This window comes from Pezoporus occidentalis, unplaced genomic scaffold, assembly GCF_034315485.1.
Source record: "Pezoporus occidentalis ecotype Australia unplaced genomic scaffold, CSIRO_AGI_Poc_V1 ctg92, whole genome shotgun sequence".
In the NCBI taxonomy this organism is placed as follows: domain Eukaryota; kingdom Metazoa; phylum Chordata; class Aves; order Psittaciformes; family Psittacidae; genus Pezoporus; species Pezoporus occidentalis.
Genome location: NW_026916284.1, coordinates 33714 through 52848, shown reverse-complemented (window position 1 = coordinate 52848; position 19135 = coordinate 33714). Strand labels below are relative to the sequence as shown.

Genomic DNA, 19135 nt, shown 5'->3' with positions numbered 1-19135 from the left:
GGGCTTTGGGAGGCTCTGGGTGATGCCATGCCCAAGGATGCGGTCCCAACTCAGGGGACCCCCCCACTACTGCAGGGTTGCCCATGGTGGACAGCCCTGCACCCACCTTCTAGAGCTGCTCCCTTTGCAAAATGCCCCAAATCCCTGCAGAGGGGCAAAGCAGAGCCGGGAAGCAAAGGGAGGATGTGCCCATCTGAGGGGATGCCTGTGGACCCAGCATCCCTGGGTGCAGCTGGTGCCAGGCTGCTCCCGCATGGGCACAGCCAAGGGCGGCCGCAGGTGCCCTCGTCCCTTCAGATGCCATTGTCCCAGCTCATGCCTGCGCTTTGTCCTCCCCAAACAATGGCTGGGGCGATGCCACCCGCAGCCAGCCCCCGGGAGGGAGGGAGAAACCTGGCCACTGTGAGCACAAAATGCAGGCAGCCCCTTTCCTTACAGCTGAGGTGCAGCAAAGGGCAGAACCCCCCCCATCCTGAACGGAGCTGAGGGCCAGGAGATGCTCTGTTAGGGTCAATCCAGAGCAGCCCCACTGCACCGCACGGGATCACTCCTAATGGGCACCGAGGGCAGCGGGTCCCACAGCTGGGCTGGGGGTGAAATGGGGACAGGCTCTCATCCCCCTGATGCTCGTGGGGATCTTGAGGTGTCCAGCTTGGCCCCTGTGTCCTGGCAATGCCCTGGGGCTGTAGGGTAAAGGGACAATGTGGCAGGGCAAGAGACCTGAGGGCAGGACTCCTGTGTCCCCCAGCTCCTCTCCCACCGTCAATCCCTGGCAAAGAGCACCAAGGTTGTGGGGAGCCCCATGACAGGCACAGATTTAATCTGCCTTTATCTCCCCCCCATCAACCCCACACTGGTGCTTATCCCTTAGCCGGGGGCTCATCCCTCCTCTCCAAGGCTGGGTGCTGACAGGAGTCCCGCGGTCCATTGGCAGTGGGATGGAGCCCCTCAGCACCCCGGTCCTTGGCGCTGGCAGATGGTTTCTGTGGCTGGGAGGCAGGGGGAGGCAGCGAGGGTGCCCTGTCCCTGCCGGGGCGCGGGTGCCTCCCCTCAGACCGGGTGCACGAACTGGTAGACCAGGCGCTGGGAGATGTTGGGCTTCCGGATGATGCCTTTCTTGTAATACTGCCGGATGGAGCGGCTCAGTTTGTCGTAGTTCATGGCCGGGCGGTTCTTGCGGATGCCCCACAGGCGCGCCACTTGTGCCGAGTCCTCGATCTTGAAGATGCCTGGGAGAGAAACAGGGCCCGGGGGGGGGGGGGGGGTTACAGCCTTGTCTGCACCCCGCCACCCCGGACCCGCCAGCACCCACTGTGGGGCCACCGGAGCACCCACCCTTCTCCTTGTTGAGCCAGCGGATGAAGCGGCCGTAGTTGTGGGGTTTCAGCAGCAGCTCTTTGAGGAACTCCCACAGGTGGATGGGTTGGCCAGTGCAGGATGAGTCCACCTCGCTGTCTGCCTGGGCAGCATCACCTCCTACAGTGGAGAGGGATGGGTGAGATGAGGGAGGAGAGGAACCGCGCTGCTCTGCACTGTCCTGGGGACCTACAGGAGTCCTCATCTGGAAAACCCCAGCTCAACGCTCATCCATCTCCAGAGGCTGGGTCTGGAAACATCGCTTTGTCCTCCCCATCTTGGAGCTGGGAAAACAGCTCCTTCCTGCCCTGGCACAGCCCCACAGGGACTCACAGGGTGCAGGAGTCTTGTGGTCATTTCCCCTTGGTTGCACTTTGCAAGGGCGGCTGTGGGGCAGAGGGAGTGCAGCCACATGGATGCTGCAGGTGCAGCTGCTCCCACACACCAGATAATGGCAATTAAACAGGGAGCAACCTCCCAAACACCCCAGACCTGTCTGATGCAGCAGTGAGGCCGATGGAGCTGCGTCCTCACAGAACTCCTCGCAGTATCTCCCATCTTCCGGGCTGGCTTTTTCCTTCATACAGGCAGCTGGAAGGCAGGAGCAGGCATCAGAGGAGCATCTCCCATTGCCAGGATCGCCCCCCCTCGCGGTCCCCAGCACCCACCGGACTTCCAGATGTCGAGGTGTGCATGCAGGATGTCCCCACAGGCAGGGGAGCGCTGGCAGAACTGCTCCTCGGACATGTCACACAGGTCCTTTCCCGACAGCTCCTCGAAGGACTTCCCCATCTGCGGCAGCCGGTACTGGTGCTCCGTCCATAGGATCCACTTCTGCACGTTGCTGGGGCTCCAGTCCACGGGGTCTGGAGGCAGTAACACCCCAAGGAGGATCTCGGTGATGCCCAATGGCAGCAGTACCCCAGGGGACTCGGACCTGGGCTGTCCTGCTCCCTTTGCACCCAATCCTACCCCTAGCTCAGTTAATGCCAGCTGCCTCCAGGCTGTCCCCAATCCCACACACTTCTCTGCCCATTCCTAATGTCCAGGGAAAATGGGATGGCGAAAAGGACAATCCAAGTCCTCACTACACGCACATCCCCAAGATGCAGTTATGGAGGTGCCTCTCAGCCTCACACCAATGCCCTGGGAGGGGAAGGGACCCCCAGCTCCAGAGAAGGGAAGGGCTCACCAGGAAGTTGCCGTGTCCCTGCAGCTCCCTGGCTCTATGGCATGGTTCAGTCACGCTGTTACCCCACACCCAGCACTGGGCTCTGCACCCTGCACTTTAGCTCCTGCCCTGGCACATCCCTCCCTGGTTGCCCCCCATGGCTGTGGGGACACTGACCTGCAGCGATGTTGAGCAGCTTGCAGGCCGTCTCGATGTCCTTCAGCACTTCGCCCACCACCATGCTCTGTACCTGCTCCAGTGAGTGCTCCTCCAGGGGCAGGCTGGCCTGCAGGTCCCCCTCGGCCCCCAGCCCCAAGCCCTGGCTGTCAATGATGGGACATTGCTCCGGTTCCTTCTGTGCCTCCCCTTGCCCACCTTGGGCACCGCTTTGGGATGGCTCCCCCAGGTCCTTGGTGGTCCAGGCAACGTCCTCGGTGGTCCAGGCAACGTCCTCGGAGTAAACCACGTCGAAGTAGTGCAGGCACACAGCGGACAGGGGCTGTTGAGGGGTTGAGGCGCTCGGGCAGCCCCAGCTCTGGTTATGGGGGTCCCGTGGGGCAGTGTCCGGCCAGACGAGGCGGCCGGGGAGCAGAGCGCTCAGCGTGGGGCTGGCGCTGCCCATTGCTGAGCTCAGCACCGGCTCCGACCCTGCTGGAGAGGAGGAGAGGAAAGGAGATGCTCAGCCCGGCACCGGCTCCTGCCCTCTGCCCAGCAGCCAGGCACAAAGGGAGGAACTAAGCCTGTTAGAGGGGAAAACGCATCCAAAGAGACCCATGGCTCCCTGCAAGCGCCTGGATGAATGCAGGCTTGGGATCAGCCATGGGGCTGGGGGCTGCCCTGATCTGGGGAGGGCACTGCTGCAGCAGACAGGAGGGAGAAGCAGGTCCCAATCACCACGGGCTCTTAGGGTCTCCCTCTGAATTCCACACTGGGTTGGCAGCAGTTCAGTCCCAACCCCATGCCCTGTGCCTCGCAGGGGCTCTGAGGACCTGCTTGGGCAGCCTGTGCGCAACGGAGGATGCCTAAACCGTACAGGCAGATATCTGCATATGGAAAGCACGACTTGCTGCTTTAACCTAAGGATGCCCCTGCACAACAGAGCTCAAATCCAGCTCCCCGAGGCTGGGGACAGCCCCAGATGAGACCTTTCCTTTCATTCTCTTGCAAGAAAAACTACCCAAAATCAGCCTGTCCCCATCTGTCTCCAGCACACGGGAGTCCCGGAGGCCACGGAGAAGAGGATGAGCCTGCCGAATTTCCATAGCAACACCAGGGAACAGCTCCATCCATGGGGAAACTGCCCCACGAGACACCCCGAGGCGTTGGGAAGAGAAAGCGGGTGCCAGGGGAGAGGCTGGCCATGGGCACATGGGGTTGTGCACAGCACCCAGCTGCCCCCCGCCACCCAAACAGTTTCCCTGAGAGACGGCGCTGGCTTCCAAACCTCTCCTTGATTCGCTCTGGATTAAAGGAAGAGCTTTAGGAGATCAGCGCTAAATCCAGCCCCACGCTGCTCCCGGCACAAAAGGGAAGCGGTAACAGCTTGTGCAGCTCCAGCCCGATGTACAGCACCGGGGCTCTCTGGGGAGAGGATGGGGGTCTCGTCCCCAGTGTCTGCGGGATGCTCTGGGGTCCTGGCGCATCCTTTGCCATGGAGCAGCAGGGCACAGGGCAGGATGACGGCCCCGTTCCCATCCTCTCCCCATCCCGGCTGGGACCAGCAGGACCCGATCCGTGGGGCCGAGCAGCCACCGTGCAGCCGGCGCTGTACTCCCAGGGCGGGGGCCCGTGTTTGACTTTGCCCCGCTGCGCCCGCAGGCGGCCGGGCTGGGTGGGACCTGTTTGCTCTGAGAAGCCGCTTCCCTCCCCTCTCCCCGGGGTGCAGTTCCCTGGAAAAGCAGAGGCAGGAGGGGCAGCCCCGGGCGCAGGGGGGATGCTCACAGGGAGCAGGGACCCACATGGACCCCCAGAGCCCCTGCCCGAGCTCAACAAGGCTCCTTGGTCATTGCATCAGCCACCGCAAGCGCTTTCTGGCTCTCCCATGCTGCTGGCGGTGAGCACGGGCTCCGCACCAGAGCTTTCCTGCAGCAAAGCCGAACCGGCGCAGCCTTGGGCTCATCCTGCCTCCGGGCAAGAGGGGAAGTGATAACAGAATTGGTTCTTGCAACGCTTGCACCCTGCCACGGGCAGGATCTGGCTCAGGGTAGCGGAGGAGCAGATCCCAAACCAGGATGGAGCCGTTGAGTACCCAAGAGGTTTCTCCATCCCCACAACAAAGCTCTGCCAGCTAAGGGCACAGCCGGGAGGGTCCTGCCATTCCTGAGCCCCAAAGGGCACCGCAAGAGCTCAGCCCAAACAGCTCCAACACGTTCCTTTCAAGCCAAAAGAGTGGGGCTAGGACAGGGCTCCTGCTCTCCCCAGGGGTTCAGGTCATGGCTCAGCTCCACGGCGCTGCAGGGACTCAGCCCCACTGCAGGGAATGCTGGGGGAAGCAGCGGATGCCGCAGCTGAGGGGTCTGAGGACGAGGACAATGATCTCCTGTGTCATCCCCAGCTCTCCTGGCAAACACAACCCATTGCTCGGGGCAGTGACCCGGCACCGGTGACGGAGCAGAGCTGGGATTAGCCCTTGGGAGCAAGAGGAATTAAATAAATAAGAAATGGGCCCAACTGCCACCCTCAAACAATGATCCCGTTAATGAGAATTAAATCCGCAGTTAAACAGGTTGTGCCACAGCCGAGATCGGGCAGGGCTGGCCCCCGGCACTCAGGAAGCCTCCCAAATCTCCAAGTGCTTCCAAAGCCCTTCCCAAGCAGCCGCCGGGTGGTGGGATCGGACCAGGCTCTGGGGTCACCTCCAGCTCCCACACTGAGGATGGGGACAGGGATGAGCTTTGCTGTCCAGAGAGGAATTGGGGACATGGGGGATGCAGAGCTGCCCCGGACTGCTTGAAGCAGTGCCATGGACAGTGGGGTTTGTCTTTAACCCATCCCTTCAGCTCCGCCTGCCCCACATCCCTCAGCACTGCAAGGCAGAGGCAGACAAGGACCCCATGGACCCAGGAATCCTCTCTGCTCAAAGAAGGGCTGCGATCTGGGTGCTTTGCCCCTGCTCCCTGGTCTGACTCGCACCTCCCTGGGCCCCAAGGAGGGCGATGCAAGCACCAAGGGGCACAGAGAGACAACGGAGCCCATTGCCTCTGCCAGACAACTGCTGGCCAGCACAAGACACGAGCTGTGTCATGAGGCCCACATAAAGCAGGTGAAGGGACCTGGGGTCTCTGCATGAGCCAGGGCTGCACCAAGCACCTTGGTGCTGAGAAGCTGCTGACAGTTTGGGGTGCTGCCAGTGCATCCCATCCACCCACCATCCTCATGGTGTTTGGCCAGGTCCAAGCCACGCAGCCCCCTTTATCTCTGGGTAGAAGGAGGCCAAAATCTGCACCTCAGCCAGGGCAAGGGCTTGGATCTGTCACTGGCAATGACAGGACTGGGGCCAGGGCAAGCCCAGGGCTCACCCTGGAGGTACCGCAGGAGGGATGCAGCCCATCCCATGGACCCTGCACCCCCATCTCCTCACCCAGCCATCTCCAACACCACCAATGACCCCCCAGCTCCTCCTGCCGTTACCTGCATGGATGCTGGTGCGGGGACCAAGTGTCCCCACGGGTCCCCTCACCCTGGGTCAGGCTGCCCTCGCCATCGGTGCAGGGAGGAAAGCAGGAGCAGGGGGAGGAACAGGACAGGCCTGAGCGGAGCCCCGGTGCTCTGTGTTCCCCAAAGGGAGCAGCAGAGCTTGGTGTCCCCATGCAGGGCCAGAAAGCTCCTATTTATAGCAGCACCTTCCTCCCCGCCGAGCTCCTGCCCATGAGAAAGCCCATATTGTGGGGGATTTGGCACCTGAGCGGCGTTTGTGTTTCACTAACCAAGCAGAACCACAAAAATCAAACCTAGAGCCAATGTGCCTTTAGCACGGAGAAAAAAACCACCCAGCAGAGAAGCAACGCTGAGACCGTGCAGGTCTTGCAAAGGGGTTCCAAGCATAGAGACAACCCCTGGGCTGCCCAGAACCTGCGATGCTGTGTACAGAGCACAGGGCCCCAAAGCACGTTGTCCCCTGCTCCCTGCCGGGCAGAGGGGCTTGCGGGATGCTCAGTGTCCCTGTGGGTACCGGGTGAGCTGGCCACAGGGGCTCTGGCTTCATTGCACCATTGCTGCCTGAGCAGGAGGGGGTTCCGATTGGCAAATCCCATTTCATTCCAGGTGATGCCATGCCAGGAAGCACCAGGAACCTCGCGCTGGGGGACAACCTGTCCCTGTTTAGCCCTAATGGCACCTGGAGGTGCAAGGAGCTGCGGGTGGGGATGCTCACATGGGGTAGCACCACATCCACCCTAAAAGCGTGCCTAAAGGGCTGTAGGACCCCCGGGAAGGGGGAAAGGTCTCAGTACAGCGCAGGGCTTACCTTGAGGCTCAGAAACCGCAGAGGTCCCAGCGCAGGAGGGGAAGAGCCATCCCTGTGGTGCTCCGCACGCATGGCCCAAGGCAGGGTGCCCCAGCACCGGCAGGGAGGGCGGCCAGCAGCACCCTGCCCCGCTCAGTGCCGTCCCTGTAGCCCCACTGCAGGATGGGGACAGGGCATATGGATGAGGACAGGGCACCCCAGGTGGCTCTGAGGGTGGTGGGTGGGTGAAGCCAGCCAAAGCATGCGAGGGGAAGCCGGCAATGAATACAAGGTGCTCAGCTCAGGAAATGCCTCCTTTGCCCATTATATCCAATTCCTTCCTTATTTACCTGAACAAACAAGCTGGGTGCTGGTATTTGAATAGCCTAAGCCAGGGTTAACCCTTAACGAGTGCATCAAGGCACTGGGCTCAGACCCAAATGGGCCCAAGGAGGGGAGTGGGGTAAATCTGGGCATCATTAACCCCTTCCCATCCTCATTTGGGACACCCACCCAAGAGATGGGGACAAGACCCAAAGCTCCTCCTGCAGCCAGACCCTGCAGCACAGAGACCTATTGGATGCATTAGAGCCCCTGTCTGGACCCTGCCGCATGACACCGCTCCCCCAGCACATGCTGGACTAGCTCAGGGCCAGGAGCATCCCCTATGCAAGTGCAAGGGGCTTGCAATAGGGACTGTGAGTGAGGATGCTCAGGGCTTACAGGGACAGCAGGAGCCCCTCACCCCAATCCAACCACCCCGCACAGCAGGGATGCCCCAAGGGTATCCAAAGGGTCCACGTTGCTGCTGCCTGGGAGCAGCACAAGGCACCAGGGCATGGCCAAAAGGTGCAGCGCTCCAGGCTTGGGTTGTCCCCACCGGAATAAGCAGGAAAAAGCTGTTTTGACCGAGACAGACACCCAGCTGGTATTTATTGTCCCTCTTTAACACATGAAGAGAGCAGAGCAGCTCAGCCAGGTCCCCCGCGCACGTAGCGCTGCTGAAACCAAACCCTCCCATGCCCTAAACCCCAACGTCAGACAAAACCCCGGCCTCAAAGAGCCGTGGTGCAACCCAGGGTCAGACCCACGTCACCGTGGCCCTGCAGCCGTCACAGCCGGGCTCAGCACCACGCAGCCCATCAGCACCATGCGCCGGGGTGGAAACAGCCCCGTCAGGAGGCGACCCCGGTGTCACGGCTGCCCCAGGCATTGGCTTCACCGCGGTATCGCCAGGACCAGGGGATTCTGTCCCTTCTGAATCGCCTCAATGTTATCTTATCGGTGGGGAAAAAGTTGCCCCCGGATTCAGGCTCCTGCACCTGGGGGGGAGCTTTCCTGCCCTGTTTTGGTAAACACAGCCATGCCCAGAACACGTGGCAGTGGTGGTGGTGGGGATGTGGGTTGGGAGGACATGGGGGGCAGCAGCGGTGGGGAGGGAGCCCCAGGCTCTGCCATGGGGCAGGCACAGGAGATGGGGATGTGCCACAGCCAGGAGCGGGCCCAGCCACCCGCTGCCCTCTGCGCTGCTCCTCACAGCAGCCGCAGCGCAGTCTCCCTGCACCCCTTGAGGGGCGATGCACCCCTCTGCTTCAGACCAGGTACCACGAGCACGATGCAGCTCTGCCTGCTCCTGCAGCCATTGCAAAGCTCCTGAGAGCTGCCAGGTCCCGGCCAGAGCCACTGCAGGAAGCTGGGGACAGTGGGCACCGTGCCCAATCCTGCTCCCGTGTCCCAGCTCAGCATCCCCACGTAGGATCCAGGGGCGGAAGCATCCCAACACAGCTCCAGAGATGAGGCTGTAGCCCTCCAAGCGCGGGTACCTTTATCATAGCATAGAAACACAGGCATCTTGGCTGTGAAAACTTAAGGTACAGAGTGAAACCGTGTATGAACTGCACACAAGCCATGGTAGGAAATCACTGCGGCCATCCCACAGCAGCAGTTTGCTGAGCAGGTTGCAGTTTGCACGGGTTGTGCGAGCTGGATTTGCACCTCCTGCTGTGACATCACCTCCAGCTCTCCCTTGTGTATTAGGTTGCATTAGTATGCATTACCAGAGCAAACACCAAAACAGTCACCCAAAGGAGCCAGCAATGAAGAAGTGATTGCAATGGGGGATGCTGGATACAAGCAGGAGGTCACCGAGCAAGAGGGGATGTGCTGGAAGTACCTGGTGCTGGGTCCCTGCTTTGGAGCATCCTGGACCCCGGTCATCCTGGTCCGTGGGGAAGCCAAACTGGGTCTGGAAAACCTTTCCCTGCTCCTCTTATCAGTAGCATCAGAGATCCCGATAAGGAAAAGAGATTAAAGGCAAACAACATTTGCTTTGCTGCGCTTGGGGAGAGCAGCAAAAACCAGGCCCAAAAGTGAGAGCTCTGCCTTCCTCCCCAGAGCAGGTTTGGTGGCTGCAGCCGCCTGGCGTCACCGGCCCTGCGATGCTCTCACCGCCGCCTTTCGCAATCGGTGGCTCGGCACATGCTTGCCTATGCAAACCAGGCAAAGACAGGTTGCGACACCTGAGAAACAACAAAAGAGGGGAAATAAAGTCTGGATGTTCTGCCCCGTGTGCGCAGCTTTCAACGCTTTTCCCTTGTCCTCCCTGACAACCCAATTCCGGTGCCTTTTGCCATGGCTGAAACCTCAACTTGGGAACGCAGCCCAAGGGAAGGGATGGAGAAAGGACTCGTGAATCAGCCTGGAAGAATCTCTCTGCCCACTTGCCTGCAGCTAATCTCTGGCTCCATCACAAGAATAATAGATCAGCAGCCATGTAATAGATAATAAAACTATTGAAGGTGCCTGATGTCACTGCAGAAACCACAGAGACGATTGAGCCCCGTTTGTGTCCGACCCGAGTGGTGTTTCCTGGTGCCCTGCAGCAGCAGCGTTTCCTCTGCTTTGGTTCCCACACAGCACCTGAAGACAGCAGTGGTCTCCATGCAAAGCAAAGCCGTAAGTCTGGGTCCCTCTGAGAGGCCTCGTCCTGCATCCCGCATCTGCTTCTGGGTGATGCTCACAGAGGAGGTGGATCCTGCTCCCAGGCTTTCCTGCAGCCCAATGAGAATGGAAATGGGGAAATAGTTTGAATGCCTTTAATGCATCCCCCAGCTCAGTCCTGCTCTGCAGCTGTGAACCCATGGGAGCCAGATCTGCAGTGCTCAGCAGCATGAATGAGGATGGATGCTCTCGTGCTGCCACTGGACCAAGCATCCTTTAGGTTTCCCCCTCTCCAACACTGTCGCCCCTGCCCTCATACCTGCGAGGGCTCTGGGGATACTCCCTTCACTGGGCTGAGACCAAGGCAGAAACCAGCCTACACAGGCTCCTCTTTCCCCATAAAGGGCAGGAGGTGGGAACCAGCCACATTTCCTATCCCAGCTCCCAGGTGCTTTGCTCAGAGCCCACCCTCCGAGAGGTCCCCTCTCTTCTGCCCAGCTCACCGGTCGAAGCATGGCTCCTGCTCTCCAGGAAGCCCTGGGGAGGCTGGGTTTTGCAGGTGAGTTTTGGAGATGCTCTGGTGAGAGGGGTCGGTGCAGAGCAGCATCCTTCGGTCACAGTCCCACAGCTGGCGTGCCTGCAGTGACACCAAACTGGAGCGAACAGCAGGAAGCACAACACTGGCATCCACATGAGCTGCTCCTGCTCCCCTCGTGTCCCCCCAAACCCCTCCATATGGGGTGTGAGCAGGCACCACCATGGGGAAAGGGAGGGAGATGCTGCTTGGGCATCCTGGGACTGGGTACTTCCAGTGGGCATCAGCCAAGGCCTCCTCTACCCTTGGAGGGAACCTGGGAGGGGAAGAGGTCCCTGCAGCCCTGAAGGTAACCAATGGGCCAGAGAGTGCAAGGGAAGGAGCTCAGAGGCATGCACAGAGCAGCCAGCACCCTTTTTGTTTGTGCAGGTCCACCAGGATCATGCTTGGAGCTCTTGCATCACTAAGACCGCTCCAAAGCGGAGACAACTGAATCTCCTTAAACTCCTCCTCCTCACCCCAAATACACCCGTTTCCCAAGCAGCCCCAGGGCCAAGCAGGGCCGCTCCTCTTTATTACCTCCCCTGGCCACCTTTGCTTGGCTTCACATCTTCCAGATGCTGCCATAAACCCCGTTTACAGGGGCTGCTTGTATGCTTGACGCAAACAGCCACGATTATTGCAGCTGGCACCCGCCTGCAGGGCCCACCCTGATAAAGAGCTGGGCTCTGATGCTGCACGAGGCGCTCCCGGCATTCCCAGCTGTGGCAGGGAGACCTGAGCAAGAAAACCCAAGCAAACAGACTAAAGGAGAGTAAATGGTCCCATACCCAAGTGGTGTCATCTACATGACAGGGCAGCCCTCGAGGGTGCTTGCAGGCAGTGTTGGAGAACCCAGCCCCATCCTGGAGCACAGGGGCCAGTGTCTGCTCTGTGCTGGTGGTGCTGGAGGTCCCAGAGCCATCCCTCGGCTGAGCACGGAGGTGTCAGCACAAAGGCTATTCACACCCCGCAGCAGCGGGAGGCTCTGAGGTTTGCCTCTGGGTTACCACATCCTCACCCCTTCAGCCCAGCCATGGGGCAGGATGGGCAAGGAAGGACCAGGCGGTGGGTGATGAATACATCAGGCTGATGCCAGCAGCATCCTGGACCTCCAAACCACACCGCCCTTCCTGCCCCCAGCCCTTTCCATACCCACAGCACCGGTTCTCCCATATGCTTCATCCCAAACGCAAACCCCGGGTGACGCAGGTGGGGAGGGCGCAGAGCACCCGGCCGGGCTGGGAGCAATGGGATCCACTGGAGGAAGAAAAGAGCAGGGCTTTGAGCAGGGAACAGCAAACACTCCAATCTCATTAAACTCCTGCTTTTGTCTCTTGGGATTAAAAGCCTAGAAGGGGCCGCTGGTTGCCCAGCGGTGCCAAGGAGGAGATGGCTCAGGGTGGCATGGGTGCGCCAGCTCAGTGGCACGGTGAAGCCTGGCAGGAGGAGGAAAGATCTCCCCCCCCCCCCCAAGTCACCAGTAATTGGGGGTGCAGAGAGGGGAAACCTACACATGGGGATGCTCCCGATCCAAACCCCCTGCAGGCCAGGTACCAACATCACTTACCCACCCCACCGGCGGCAACGGGGCCAGCATCCCCTCCCTGTGCCGCGCTCGGGGTCGCCTGCGGTGGCTGTTCCCAGGCACACAGAGGCAGCCAGGTGAGACGGCCGGGCCCGCGGCCAGCAGACGCGATGTTGTCTTTTCACACAGCCCCGCTTGCGGGGCCCGGCTGCGTTTTTCCCACAGCGGCTGCCACCGAGAAATGCAAATTCCCCATTCTTCTGCCGCTGGGGTTTCTCCCCGCAGGCAAAACGATCCCCGGGCATAACGGCCCCATAGAGCGGCCACTGCGGAGCGTGGGAGCCGCCGGGGCAGGGTGGGAGCGCGCAGGACGAGCGGCTCCAATGGGCTCAGAGGCAAGGAGGGCAGCACGCGATGCCCCAGAGAGCAGGGTAGGCTCTTGGCTGCGGTTTCGCCTTCAGTCCATTGGATCCTGCCCCTCTGCTCTGCTCCTGCGAGACCTCACCTGGAGCATTGTGTGCGGTTCGGGTGTCCTCAGAGTAAAAAGGATGTGGAACTGTTGGAACAAGGCCAGAGGAGGCCACAAGGATGAGCAGGGGCTGGAGCACCTCCTGTATGGAGACAGGCTGAGGAAGTTGGGGCTGTTCAGCCTGGAGAAGAGAAGCTGCGTGGAGACCTCATAGCAGCTTCCAGTGTCTGAAGGGGGCCTATAGGGATGCTGGAGAGGGACTCTTCATTAGGGACTGTAGTGACAGGACAAGGGGTGATGGGTTCAAACTTAAACAGGGGAAGTTTAGATTGGATATAAGGAGGAAATTCTTTCCTGTGAGGGTGGTGAGGCACTGGAATGGGTTGCCCAGGGAGGTTGTGAATGCTCCATCCCTGGCAGTGTTCAAGGCCAGGTTGGACGAGGCCTTGGGTGCCATGGTTTAGTGTGAGGTGTCCCTGCCCATGGCAGGGGGTTGGAACTGGATGATCTTAAGCTCCTTTCCAACCCAAACTGTTCTATGATCCTATGAATCCACCCCTGGGGAGCCTGCAGGAGGCTTTGCCCCAGGGCAAATAACCCTAAACCCCGTGCTCACCTCTCCCTGTTGAGAGCTGAATGGAGAGGAGAAGGCAGCAGCGACCAGAGCCACTCTCCTCCCATCTTGGCACCAGAGAGGCCCAGCCCTGGGGATCCAGGCTTGTAGGGGTGCAGAGGGGGGACGGCTCCTCTGTACCCCACACACGCAGAGGGCAGGGACCCCACAAGGGTTAAAGCTGCTCCACATCCCTCAGCATCGCATGGAGCTGTGGCCATGGTTAAAACCCATGGGGCTGGAAGAAAGCTGGGGACAGAGATGGCAGCGGGCAGAGAGAGCAATGCTTGGGTAGGGCACCCTTGTCCTGGGGGCATGGCATCACGGGATGGGTTGGGTTGGAAGGGACCTTAAAGCTCCTCCAGCTCCAAGCCCTGCCACGGGCAGGGACCCCTTCCACTAGAGCAGCTTGCTCCAAGCCCCTGTGTCCAACCTGGCCTTGACTCCCCAGCCCCGTTATCTCCTCAACACCTTGGTTCCCAGAGCCTGCCTTGGGGGGCAGTGGAACTGTGACCAGCACTGGGGGCTCTGGACAGACCCAGGCCTGCTTTCTCCTTGAAGGGCTGCCCCAGGGCCCAGCTCTCTCCATCCCCACACTGGCTCTGGGCACCGGCAGAGCGAGGACATCGCTTCTCTCCTCAGTGGTGGATTTTGAGGGCAGCAAAATGTTTGTTCTGTCAATACCTGCCTAATCCCCAGCGAAAAGCTGATGAAAAAAGCCATGGAGGGGAGGAGGGAGGATGGGAATGAGCTGCCCTTTGAAACAAAGCCCCAGTGGTGACAGCCACAGCCCGGAGCAGGGGATGGCATCTCCAGGGCTGGTAGTGCTGGTGTGGCTGGGACACGAGGGCAATGGGGATCCCCCAGCCTGCAGCGGAGCAGGGGAACGCTCTCCATCAGAGCAGGGATGGCTCCAGGGCAGGCACACATCAATGCCCCTGGTTAAACCTGAGCAGGACCACGCAGGAGGTGCGAGCAGCACATCCCTGCTCTGAAGTGACTGCACGAAGGGGCTCACCTGGGGACAGGTGTTTGCAGACGACCCATAAAGCCCTTTTCGTGGTGGGATGAAGCACACCTGGGCACGGCGAGGCTCATTTCCATGCTGCCTGGGGGTATCTTCCTCTGCAGGGGCCCGCTCCCAGCGCCCAATGGCATCGGCGCTGCACCCTTCACCCGCAGGAAATAACAGCGAGTACATTTAAGCAGTTTCCATTTGTTTGCTCTGTAATCGTTTCCTTATCGCTATTTATTTAGATCCCTTTAAAATTCTGACAAACCTGATTCTCAGGCACCAGCACCCATTTCCTTCCAGCTTTCCCCCTCTGCTGCCTGCAGGCAAGGCGGAGCAGGCAGGCTTATCCCAGGTCCCCTGCTTGGGGAGGGATGTGTGGAGCATCAAGCCCCTGCTTACCCCTTCCTTTCTGAGATGGACAAACCGGGATGCTCCAAAGCTGTGTCTGGGGGAGCTCATCCTCCTCTCCCCATCCCACCACGGGCCATGGCAGCACACACAGATGCTCTGGGGCTGCTGTGAAGTGCTGCCAAGCTCAGGGGAGCAGTGATGCCAGCGAGAGGGTTGGGGAGGAAAATGATGTTCCACACGTTTCCCACCATGGAAAGGCACCGGAGGCTTTGCTGGGGACCAGAGGGAGCAGGAACGAACCTGGTGCTGGCCAAGCCCTCTCCCCCCAGCTCTGCTTGCTGTGAAGCCATGTCCACAACTGCTCAACACACCTCTGTGCAGGGTCCAGCCAAGCGCTGTTCGAGTACCAACAGCACCAGTGAGACCAGCACCCAGCGCCAATGGGGGCAAGAGCAGGATGGGTTTAAGTGTCCCATGAGCATGGACAAGGGACATCCTATGGGTCTTTGGGGACAGAGAACCATCGCTGCTGATGGACTCGTGTGGCTCCACAGGCCTCTCCTGCTGTCACCTACTCTGGAGGCTTGGCTGGGGGCGAGGGGTCCGTGCCCCAGTGCCTGCCCCACAGCACCCCGGGGGTTTGGGTTCCAGAGGTTGACGTCAGGGCCCAGCCTGCAGCTGTCAGAGCTGATTGAGGAAACCCGGCCACGGCAAACAAGGAGGAGGGAAGGCAGGGGCAGATTAGATAACCGGGGACGCCGGGCTCTCGCTGCGGTTCCCTCTGCTTGGCAAACCCTGCCCGGCTCAGGCTGCTCCCTGCCAGCAGCGTGAGGACCCCAAGGAACACTGAATCCCCCCTCCCACTGTCCTACATGGAGGTAGGCACGGGTGACCACAGGGTTGCTTTACCCTGGTGGAGAGGCAGGGCAGGGTCCTGGCCAGCAGAGCTCCGGTACCCACTGCACCCCAACAGGCACAGGGGCCCAACTAAGGGGAAGCTCTCACCCTTTCTCAGCTGGATCCAAGCAAGGTTTGGCTGCAGCCTGCATTGCCCCCAGCAGCACAGCACCCTCCCAACTGGAGCACAGCGTGGACCTGCTGCTGTTCAGACACCTTCCTCATCCCCACTGACGGGACAGCTCTGCCTTCAGGCATCTCAGCTCCGGGGGGGGGGGTCCAATGGAGGAGCAGCCTCAGCTCCCTCTGCTGGCTCCTGCTTCAGGAAAACCTGGTTATAAAGAACATTCCCAAGCAGCTTCTCGCACCTCTCGGCCTTGTGGGACACGGTGACACCCGCCCAGCCACAGCTGGGAGGATGCTGCAACCCAACACACAGCCTGTGCAGGACACACAGCGCATCCATGCATCCATGCATCCATCCGTCCATCCTCCTCAGGGCAATCAGCCCTGGTGAAGAAGCTCAGCCGGGGCAGCAGGGATGAGCCACAGCCCTGTGGAGCAAAGACAAGGCACCCACCAGCACTTCCTGGCATTAGATGGGTCCTGCGGGGCAGTCCCAGGGGGTGGCTGGGGGGACCTGGGACCTCCAGCCTCAGCTTCTCCCACTTATAAATCACAGCAAGCACTGACCTCGGTGGGAACATACCTGGGAGCGAAGCAACGTGACCTCCTGGCCAGGCACCTTCACCTGCAAGAGATCAGTGGCTCTGGAGCTTTGCAGTGCCTTAGGAGGAGCAGCAGCATCGCCCAGCTCAGTCCTGCTCTCTCAGGACACACCTGAAGCAGCACCTGGAGCCAGCCAAGCGAAGCAGCGCAGGGCTGAGCCCTGCGGCAAGTGGGAAAGCTCCTGCGAGGAGGTTTATCCTTGGTCGTGGAGATCCTTAATGAATTCCCATAAGCAGCCAATGCAGCACCAGGCAGCCCCAGAGATGAAGAGCTGGCACCTGACTGCTGCAAGAAAACACATCACTTGGTGAAGGTCAGTACGTACAATCCCAGGCTTGTTCAAACATCCTTAGCTTGAATGGGAATACACCTCAGCTGGGAGAACAGCTCGGGCAGCCCATGGGAGCCACTGGGAAGCTGGTTCTACAACTGGTTTTATGCAGGTGGTGCTCAAACACAGAGCCCTGACTGGCAGGAGCCCGGGGGATGCTGCCTCCGGGAAGCTTGTGAACTGTAATGAGCCAAGCAATGAGCTCTTCCTCTAGAGGACACCCTGCTCAGGTCAACCCCAGCACCCAGGTCGCAGCATCCCCTTGTCCCAACACCAGCACCATGGCAGAAGATGGAGCCACGACTCTCCAGTGTCACCAACACAACCAAGCAGCCTCACAGGACACTGCACTGGTTACTTGGTTTGTGAATAGGTGTAAAACATCCCCCCATTACGCCCTTTAAGTTGTTGGGAAGGTACCACTTCTGCCCACAGCATTCAATGGGACAAACAAGGCTGGTCCTTACCTGCGTGTGCCATCTGCTTCCTGGCTCCGTCTCTGCTGCATGCATTTACTACTCGGCTGTTTTATGATGGTGTAGGAAGCGTTTGAGATTAGGTTTCCTTAAGCAATTCCTGTTTAACCGGGTATTTTCCAACACACAGGTACAGCAGGTGAGCAGCAGAAGAGGCCAGAGCAAGCCTACACCACAAGTTATTCCCGAGCCTGTGCAGGCACATGCAGATCCTGTACCGCTTCCCCATGGTCTCCCTCACATCATCCCCTTCACCACCATGGCCTTTCCCTCTTGACCTGTTAATACTTCACTGTGCATCCCCAAAGTACTTGCAGAGAAGCAAGAGCAAAGGGAAGAGGTGAAGCAAGCACAGACCCCTCCTCAGCACCTCCTGTGCACCGCAGGATTTAGTGCATGTGGCTGGTGTGGAGGGGATAAAGAACTCACAGCCCCTGCCCTTCCCTTCTCTGCTGCAGTCAGAGCTGCTGCCCTCGAGCCTGCAGGTACCAGGATGCTGTGGAGGCTCTGGAGCACCCTGCACCCCGAGGCACTGCAGAGCAGCACTAGAGCAGGGGACACTGCTGTTCGGTCCTGGGCACTACCCAGCGTGCTGAGCATGCCCCCCTCAGTGTAGTTCATCACACACAGTAGAAAAGCACCCTCCTGCCTCCCGCAGCATCGCTTCAGGAGCCAAGCAAAACCTGCTTAAAACCTGTGTTATAATGTCCAACAGGCAACAACCTGGACCCCCTAAAACAATCAACAGGCAGAAAAAAGCAAAGCCAAGCAGCTCACAGGTGACTGCAGGAGCCCTTGGGCTGCCCTGCCACCCTGCACCACCGCCAGCCTCCATGCAGGGACCACAGGGCCAGGATGACCTCCGTTACAGCCATCCCTGAGGGTACCTGGCTGCTCAGGGGACAGTGCAAGAAGGCGCGATGCTGTTGCCCTGTACCGTCCTGTATTGCCCTGCGCTGGCATCGCCAGGTTGCAACCCTAAAGACAAACATATTCTATCAGCAAATAACTAGGAAATGACAAGATGGGCAGAGAGGCAACCCCAACCCACCCAGATTGGTTGCAAGGGCACCCATGAGCACCGAGAGCTCAAGGGTTGCGTTCTCTTCAAGGCACAAAACAAATACCCGTAGGCACAGGTAGCAGGATGTCTGCTCCCATTAAGGCTTTCAGTGAAGCTGAAACAGCAGCTGAAAGCTCCAGGCATTTATTTAAATGGTAAAAAGCAAACCCCGTGTGCACACATTGAGGCTCCTTGCGAGGATTAGTAACAAAATCACATGTAAGCAAAGAGAAAGGCTTCAGCTAAGCTGCTCCACAATATAGTTTATATAGGCAAATGCTTGGGCTGGGTGCCTCCAGTGGTCAGGTGTCACTTGGGAAAGAAGAGCAGCCTGCAATGACCAGGGAAGGGCAAACCGAAGCAGAGGCTTTCACACATCCCCATCCTGGTATACAGGAACGCTGCTCCCTCAGAGACAGTAAGAAAAGCAAAAAACCCAAATCCCCACCATTCAGGGTTCCTTTCCTGCCTCACCAAGACACCCGCAGAACAGGAGGTCTGATCCATTGCCATTTATGTGCAGACTCATCACACAGCCCACCAGGGCTCCCAGTAAAGCGCTGGGATGTGAACACACCACACAAGGGGCACCGAAGGATGCAGCCGTGCCTACAGCCTCACTTTGTGATGGTGATCCCCATGCGATCACTGAAGCCAGATTCCTCCTCACATCCACCCCTGCACCCCTCAGGGCTGCCTCAGGCCCTCCCCAGCACGGTGCTGAGCCGCTGCTCACCTTCACCACCCGGCTGCGGCTCTGGCACATCCCCTCGCACGCACTCACCAAGGGAGAGCTCACGGGGGCAGGAGGCAACGGCTCTGCTCTGAAGGGACTTGTCCTGACAGCGAGGGACCTGCACTGCCGACAGCAGCGAGCAGGTAACTGCGCACCGCAGTGGTCTGTACCGGCCCCGAGACCCTGGTGCGGCTCCGGTGGGAATCCTCCTTCCGAAACAGGCGCTGTGCTGAGCCCGCTCCCTTCCTCACAGGCTCTGCTCCCCATCACCCCTCACAAATAACCCAGATGGGTTTCCTGGCCATCCTTGTCTGGAGCGGAAAGGTTGGTTGGTAAATTCAGTACACACCAAATGTGGTTTGCTTCTTAAAGTGATTTGGGGTAAGGACAAGGCTAGAACTGGGTTTAATGACACTGTGCCTGGAAGCACCCTGGAGACAGG

At 59.6% G+C, this 19135-nt stretch overlaps 1 protein-coding gene across 1 annotated transcript; it reads right to left on the bottom strand.

Annotated features, from left to right (window-relative positions):
• Positions 1 to 798: 798 nt before the first annotated feature.
• SPDEF (SAM pointed domain containing ETS transcription factor) lies at positions 799 to 7453 on the bottom strand. The gene is made up of 6 exons (XM_062605621.1): positions 6993 to 7453; positions 2705 to 3178; positions 2025 to 2222; positions 1891 to 1947; positions 1336 to 1473; positions 799 to 1229 (listed from the first exon to the last, which is right to left on the bottom strand). Exons 2-6 carry the CDS (start codon positions 3147 to 3149, stop codon positions 1051 to 1053), a joined length of 1017 nt encoding a protein of 338 aa, XP_062461605.1. The 5' UTR covers positions 3150 to 3178; positions 6993 to 7453; the 3' UTR covers positions 799 to 1050.
• Between the last annotated feature and the right edge of the window lie 11682 nt (positions 7454 to 19135).